Source organism: Antennarius striatus, chromosome 14, assembly GCF_040054535.1.
Source record: "Antennarius striatus isolate MH-2024 chromosome 14, ASM4005453v1, whole genome shotgun sequence".
Taxonomy (NCBI): Eukaryota; Metazoa; Chordata; class Actinopteri; order Lophiiformes; family Antennariidae; genus Antennarius; species Antennarius striatus.
The window spans coordinates 19,481,504-19,489,301 of NC_090789.1; the positions used below are offsets into that span (position 1 = coordinate 19,481,504).

Sequence of the window (7,798 nt, forward strand, 5' to 3'; positions counted from 1 at the left end):
ACAGCCTGTTCTCAATTGAGCTCATCTGAGTGACTATTAAACAGTTTAAATCCAGGTCCATGGATCAGTTTGGAACAACACATTTAGAAGACGGTGTAGCTGGATGTCTGGCAGCTGTATGAAATGAATTAAGAGTATATTATGGGACTTTTAAATCATAAAAATTTGTTTTATATCGAGATTAGAGAACGTGTCCTGATCGTTTGATCAGGACAGTACAACCGACTGTCCAAAAAATTGGGGGCTGTGGTATAAAATGTAAATTTGGTAACACCTGCTCAAGAAGATCAAGAAGTGGAGACATTGGACAGGTTGTGTTTTTCATGATCAAACTAGAACTCAAACTATTTCTAACTCGTCAAAATATTAATGGAAATGTATTGTCAGCTCTGTACCCCAATATTGCCATATCAAACCACATTCTGCATGTATGACACCAGCATGACCCCCTAGAAAAGGAGAGTGGGTGTTAAACTGACCCGCCTGCAGTTCAGACTCATCATCCAGTGAAAATGTTGGGAGCATTATGAAATGTAAATTGTGACAAGAGCCCTGGTACACTGGAACAGCTGAAATCTTGATTGAAATTGAATTAATTATTTGCATGACATTAAATTACAACTTTTTTAGAGTGGAGTTTCTTCATGTTGGAACTGGAGGCCATGGTAAGGCCTTCGATAGTATTTACATCATGAGATAGTGTGCTACCAGGTTATTGCAGTGGGGTGGTCCGTGACTCACAATGACCAACAGAGCTATGCTGGCAGGGCGACTCGGGTGGGACAGTTCAAAGGATAAGGTTTCCCACAAAGAGCGGCCCTACTGGTCTTGTAGGGTGGAAGTTGCATCAGGAAGGGGATGGATTTTCACAAACTTCAGGACAGGTCTAAAAAAACTTCCATGTCCGCCGCGTCGGACCACAGTCTAAAAAGACTGCCACTGGCGCTGCTGCCCAACAAGGTCAAATCTGGCTGCAGTTGGGTGGAGGAGTACAGAGTGTGAATGTTGGCAGCATCACTGGTGAAGGGAGAGAGTTGGCTGATATGATGGAGACGAGAATGGTTGGTATATTCATGGAATGACTTTTGTGAATAAAGTAAATATTGTCTTTACTATCATTGAACTATTTACTTATCTTTATGTATGTGTTGCTGTCGGCGGTGGTGTGGGAGAGCATAGTTCTTGGGGTGGCACCAGCTGAGTCCACTAAGTCTAGGGCTGGGGACCGGAGGGTGGCCGGATCAAGACCCGTGTGGACCAAAAATTTCGGACAGTGGAGAGGTGCACTGCCGAGGGGTCCCTGAGCAAGGCACCATTCCCAAAAACCTGCTCTGCGGGTGCAATACAACCTAGCTCCAGCAATTGTCTAACTCCAGCAAGTTAGACAGCAATGGGTGGTGATTTATAGAATGACATTAAAAGTGAAGAAGAGAAAGAGGAAACTGGAAACTGTTGGGCTACTTGAAGAGAGTGTGCCAGCAGTGAGATGTCCAGCAGCAATGGTAGACATCCTGGACATCCGATCATCAACCACAACTACCACAGACCATAATTTATCATTCTCACACACTTTGGATGGCAAGTATGGAAGAAGCTCTTTGAGGCATCAACAGATTAAATATATTTTATTGTTCACAGGGTTTTAAATTCTTGCCGTTTAGTCTGAAGCTTTATATCGTGAAGTGATAGCCAGAGAATCATTATCTCGAGCAAAAAACCCCCACAATGGACATTTTTTTAGAACCCTAACCCATCAATGGCACACAGTAAAACAAAGTGTAGAAAGTAGAACTTTTATCTGGCATGGATCTACACCCAACACAACCACAACACACTGAAATGATTGTGTTAATCTCTCCACATCAGGCGATATAATCTGGTAAAACAACACAGTTTTAGTTTCAAGCTAAAACATTTTAAAGTAATACAGAGCGCCCTCATGCATTCACGCATGAACACTCGTGACTTCACCTCATCTCGGAGTTTTGGTAGATAGTCATGTGATACCGTACGTGCATTCTATTGGCTGATGGCATCCGGAGTGTGTGCTATGTTCTGCGAGTCTTGGAACGCAACGCACTTCCATGAGACACAAAAGTGCTTTAAACAGTCTATCAGAGTGTTTTAAAGGTAATACAGATTACCGTAAATAATAAGATAAATAGTTCCTGGAACGCATTAATCGCGATTAACGAGGGCACACTGTACATGATATCTGACAAAGCTCTACGTGGAATCAGTCATACAGACACCATGCATTCTGGGTAGAGCACAGGGGCCATGGCTGGCAGTGGTGACGGGTGACTCGGGTGCAGTCAGGTGGGTTCTGGGTCATGCAGTGGGTTCAGATGATCGCCTTGAGCTCCTCGTCAGTCAGCTGGTTAACCGCCATGATCTTCATCAGCTGCTGGGCGTACCTTGCCTGGTCCTGCATGAAGTGTGGAAGGCGAACGTTTTCCATCTGAGCCGCAGCTCTGAGGCGGTCTACATCTTCAAACGACACCTGATACAGTAGTGGAAGCAAGAATGAGCAACATGGTGATCCATCAACACAAGACCTAAACACATGATAACAAGACTTTCACATGTGGATAATCAAGGAAACATTGAAGCATTTGTCTCTTTTCTTAGTCAATACTCTCTCCAGTGGAGTGGAGATACCTTACCTTTCCTAGAGCCATGAGCAGTGGGAAGTTGATCTTGTCCCTGTATCTCAGGATCTTCAGGATACCGTCCAGGTACACCTGGTCTTTACTGAAGCAGCCTACAATGCAACAGGTGGCAAAGAAGTTCAATAAGTTGGAAAGGGTAGACAATGGATCTTGTGACTCAACAGTCAATGCCTACTGAGCCGAGGTGGTCTACATATCCAGCAAACTTTGTTTTGAATCAACATGTTCAGGTTCATAGTCACCTGGTTGTGCGGTGTCGGTCTGGCCCCTCTTGGCTCGGATGCAGTAGTCCCAGCGGGTGTTGGGGTCCTGGACGAAGCGTCCCAGACTATGGAAGAGCTGAGAGAAGGACATGTGGCTAGCCTGGTAGACAGTGTAGTAAAGGAGAGCAGCCCTCCACAGTGTGGGGTCTTTCCTGAACAGCACACCATGGATGCTGGCCAGACCCTCCTCTGTGGGGTTGAGAGGCTTCAAGTTGTACTTCTTCCTGCCAGCGCTGCTGCTCCATGGCTGGTGGCAGTTGTTGATGCCACGGAAATAATGTGTCCCTGGACAGAGTCAAAGATCTTTTGTAATAGTTGTATCAAAGTTTGAATTCCAGCCAACATCAGAGCAACGTTAACTTGACCCATGCAACAATGTACAGTGTAGGGAAACCAGAACTAGCTTGAACCGCACAAGAGTCAATCCGATCTGTTATTACAAAAGTCATGTTTTAGTAACTCAAATGAAATGTGTTATAATTAAGCTTGACAATAAAATATTTGCCAAGGAAATGTTAATGTTGTGGAGAATTTAATTTCTTCCCCACAATTTTATTAAAACAGAAACATTGATGTATTCTGGATTTGAAATTGATTATGAAATTGGTCAAAAAAGGATATGTGTACTGTATATACTGTGTATATGTGTGTGTGTGTGTGTGTGTGTGTGTGTGTGTGTGTGTGTGTGTGTGTGTGTGTGTGTGTGTGTGTGTGTGTGTGTGTGTGTGTGTGTGTGTGTGTGTGTGTGTGTGTGTGTGTGTGTGTGTGTGTGAAAGAGAAAAGACAAATTTCTAAAAAGTATGTTCATTCATCGATGCACTCAACACTTAGTGTGGCCTGGGGGTGATCAGCCTCTGGTACCACTAAGGTGTTACTGAAACCCAGGCTGCTTTGACAGTGGCTTCATCTCAACACCAGTAGACGATGTGGACCCAAACCATCACTGACTGTGGACCCTTCACACTGGTCTTCATACGATGTATGTATGTTCCTCTCCACTCTTCCTGATGTCTAAATATAATGCAAACTTCACATCCATCTAGAAAGAGGACTTTGGACCACTTAGAAATGCCCCAGTTCTTCTCTTTAGTCCAGGTAAGACTTTTCTAATGTTGCCCCTAGTTCACTTGTAGGCCATTTCCTGGACATGTCTGTGGTGGATCTTGATGCTTGACTCCATCCCCAGTCCAGTCCTGGTGAAGCTGCCCCAAATAAAAATATAATCTCCTGGGTTGAGCTAAAAGCATCACTTTACTGGTGCTAGCTAAAGCAGGATGCTGTCTTGTGTCTGAACCATCTCTGCTGTGCAGTGTAGTCCTCAACTATTACTGTTACGCTTATCTCTTACTATTTCATAGTCTGTCTTCTAAACTCAGCACCAGATGAATGATGTTCAGCTGCTGCTGTACAGGAGACTGGAAAAAAGAAAATGATGTGGTCCAGACAATGGCTGCACTGCAGTCAGTAAATATGTATGACTACTGCAGATTTTTCATATTTCTTACAATTTGAAATGTACCTTCGAGCAGAACCCAGATGATTGTGAGTGTAAATGACTTTTTGTCCAGTGTCAAAGAGGTACATGCGGACTACTGTACTAATCAATGTGGCTGTACATGGTGGATAGATGGTTGGGTGTACCCACCAATCTCATGCCTCAGCATGCCTTCCAACCAGTGCTCTCGGGCAGTGGCGATATTGATCGCCAACGTGGGTCTGCTGTTCACCACTGTCATGGAGGCTCTGGACAGGAGATCATCTGTCACCTCGACTACTATCTATCAACACAGATACAGTTCAGTATTATTTTTACCATAGTTTCCTTTAACTTGTCCGATCCAGATTACCAAACCAAATAAAGTACAGTTTACATAGTTTTCAAACCTGGCCTCTTACCTCTCCCAAGCAGCCTTCTTTCTCCATGTACTTCTTGACATTGTGCCAAATGCGAGTCTTGGTGAGAAGGTTTCCTCCTGTAATCTGTTCAAACTGCTCATAGCTGCCATATCTCTGTAGGGTAAGCTCCATGATGTGCACTGCCTGCAAGAAATATCAAATTCATTATGAAAAACCTGCCTATGATTAATCTATACATCCTCTTGTAGACAAGACGACTGTAATTGTCTCATCTTCAACCACTTTTAAGCCTCACTGGTCACGTGTCTGCTGGAGCCTATCCCAGCTGACTATGGGTAAGAGGCAGGATACGCCCTGGACAAGACACCAGCTTATTGGTGGGCCACATGAGAGACAAACAAACACTAACGCATCTAAGACTGTTTAAATCAATCCACTGGACTTCAAGAAGATTCCTTGAAAAACGTTTCACCTCTCATCCAAGTGGCTTCTTCAGTTCTGGTGGTGCATGGTGTTGCCTCAGCCTTTAAGCTTTCTGAGGTTAACATTAGAGAGGTTAAACCTCAGGTTAAACATAGTTTAGAAATAATGCTAAATGATATAAGGTGTTATATCATGTACAGTTTGTTTTCCCAATCATGCCCAAAAACATCTCACATTTCTGTGACCAGGGGAGCTGAGAATATCCAGTCACAGATCAGTTTGGTCTCGGACGACCAAATGAACAGAAGTAAAGTGTTCTGAACAGTCTTACCTGTGTCAGGAAACGGTCTGAAGCATTGCTATGTCGAGCCAGGGTAAGTGAAGCGACGGGGTTGCTGTATTCAAACTGTGGATTGTAGTTGAAGTCTGACCTAAAAAACTTGGCCTTCTCCTTTGTTACGTTAAGTGGCTTGATGGCTGTAAGGATGCAGAGCTTCTTGGCGTTTTCCAGTTCTGGAGTGTTGGCTGCTTTGTGCAACGAGGGAAGTTTGGTCCCAGGTGAACTGGCAACGCATATCTTCCTTGGGTGTGGAACCATTCGAGGCGTGAGGGCCATGGTGGTGCCTTCAACCACCATACTCCGACTTGGGTTGGAAAGACTGGAGTAGATACCCGACAGAATTTGATTTGTCTGTGCAGGGTTACTGCTACCTTCTGGAGTGTTCCCCTTTTCAGGAGCCATAGCTGAGGGCTTTCTTTTACCAAACATGGCACCGCATCTCCCTGATGTTTTTGGCATCCTGTTTGGACACTGCTTCAAGCTCTTCCAACAAAAAAACCCCAAGAGAAGAATGGGAATTGTTATCTGTGATTCTATAATTAAAATGCATTATTGGACTCTAATAAACCTAATTTTTCTAGTCCCAGGTTGGTTAACATCATCTCTCCAGATACCGATACATCTATGAAGTCAGGAGGAAGGGCTTTGCAAGAAGAGGAACCCTACCACATTATGAGTAGGCTCTCTAATTGGACAGGAGCAGTTAGACAGAACCAACGCATGGAATAAAGACTGGAAGAGAAAAACAACCACTGTCAGGGTCCATGGTCTGTTCAGCCACCAAATCAGAAGCTATTATCTAACACACCAGTTCATCACATGATATTATACCCTAAAAGAGTCACATCTTCCAACCGACTGAATACTGTTCAGACATTTCCACCAATTAATTTTCATCACTGTCAATCAGGGGATTCGTCAGACGGCTCAAACATCATCATTTCACGCTTAGCTTAGTCCAGATAAGGAGCAACGATTCAGCACGCAGTTCGCTCTCCAGGCTGCTGTTAGTCTTTCCATTACAGATACATGGGTTAAAATAGAGCGCCGCGTTTGGTTGTTAAGTTAATCTGATAAGTAAACACATCAAAGCTAAACTGCCTTTATACCTGCAGACCTGATTGGTTAACTGGTGCGGTCTTTACTGTTTGTCACTATTGTTATGGTTACATGTAATAATTATCACCCCCAGCACACTGGAAAATAAAAGAAATGAGATTACCTGTGACCTCTGTTGACCCCAGCATCCTCCGCTCAGGTCTTTGTAATCCTAGACAACACACGGCAACTTGTATGCCGCAGACGTGTCCCAGACGAGTTCGCCTGTGAATCAGTCAGTTAATGTCGTCTAAACAGCAACCGGGAGGCTGGACGAGAAGGCTAGCAGCGACTGCGACACAGACAAGTCAATTATTAATATTTAAACTGGTGAGGGCTGAGCTGATGATGCCAACATGACACGACAGAGCTGGGCCGTCCGTGTATCTAAGAGACAGGACACCATGGAGGCTCATGGGAAATGAAGTACCTCACATAGGAGGTTGGCCTACTGAGGTTGTTTTAATAGGCATGACCCACAACCTTGTTGCTGAAGCCATCAGGGGCTACACATGGGGGACCCCTAACATAGCCATGTTTTTTATTGTCCACATGAATCTTGTGGAACCCCTTTATATGTGGTTCAGACATATGATGGAGTTATGTCACACTGTACAGAACTGTCACACTGCTTGAGCTTACAGTTTTCTAAGTGCAACAAAGACGACGGGTTTCAAATAAATGAACAGAAAATCCTCTTGTTCTTTTCGACTTTTCCCTTCAGGGGTCTCCACAGCGAATCAGTGTCCTCCATCTAACCCTGTCTTCTGCATCCTCTTCTCTCACACCAACTACCTTCATGTCCTCTTTCACTACATCCATAAACCTCCTCTTTGGTCTTCCTCTAGGCCTCCTGCCTGGCAGTTCAAAACTCAGCATCCTTCTACCAATATATTCACTATCTCTCCTCTGGACATGTCCAAACCATCTCAGTCTGGCCTCTCTGACTTTATCTCCAGAACCTCTAACATGTGCTGTCCCTCTGATGTACTCATTCCTGATCCTATCCATCCTGGTCACTCCCAGAGAGAACCTCAGCATCTTCATCTCTGCTACCTCCAGCTCTGTCTCCTGTCTTTTCCTCAGTGACACTGTCTCTAGACCAAACAACATCGCTGGTCTCACCACAGTTTTGTACACCTTTC

General features: G+C 44.3%; 1 protein-coding gene across 4 annotated transcripts; it reads right to left on the reverse strand.

Moving 5' to 3' along the window:
* Positions 1 to 1,609: 1,609 nt before the first annotated feature.
* On the reverse strand, positions 1,610 to 6,930 carry LOC137607546 (putative tyrosine carboxypeptidase MATCAP2). Of its 4 annotated transcripts, none has more exons than XM_068333394.1 (7): positions 6,778 to 6,930; positions 5,547 to 6,038; positions 4,832 to 4,975; positions 4,581 to 4,713; positions 2,915 to 3,220; positions 2,667 to 2,764; positions 1,610 to 2,503 (listed from the first exon to the last, which is right to left on the reverse strand). In XM_068333394.1, the coding sequence occupies exons 2-7, from the start codon at positions 6,012 to 6,014 to the stop codon at positions 2,345 to 2,347; spliced, it is 1,308 nt and encodes a 435-aa protein (XP_068189495.1). In that variant the 5' UTR covers positions 6,015 to 6,038; positions 6,778 to 6,930; the 3' UTR covers positions 1,610 to 2,344. The 4 variants fall into 4 exon arrangements, with proteins under 4 accessions (XP_068189495.1, XP_068189494.1, XP_068189496.1 ...); XM_068333393.1 differs by having other exon boundaries at positions 5,547 to 6,287; XM_068333395.1 differs by lacking the exon at positions 5,547 to 6,038.
* Between the last annotated feature and the right edge of the window lie 868 nt (positions 6,931 to 7,798).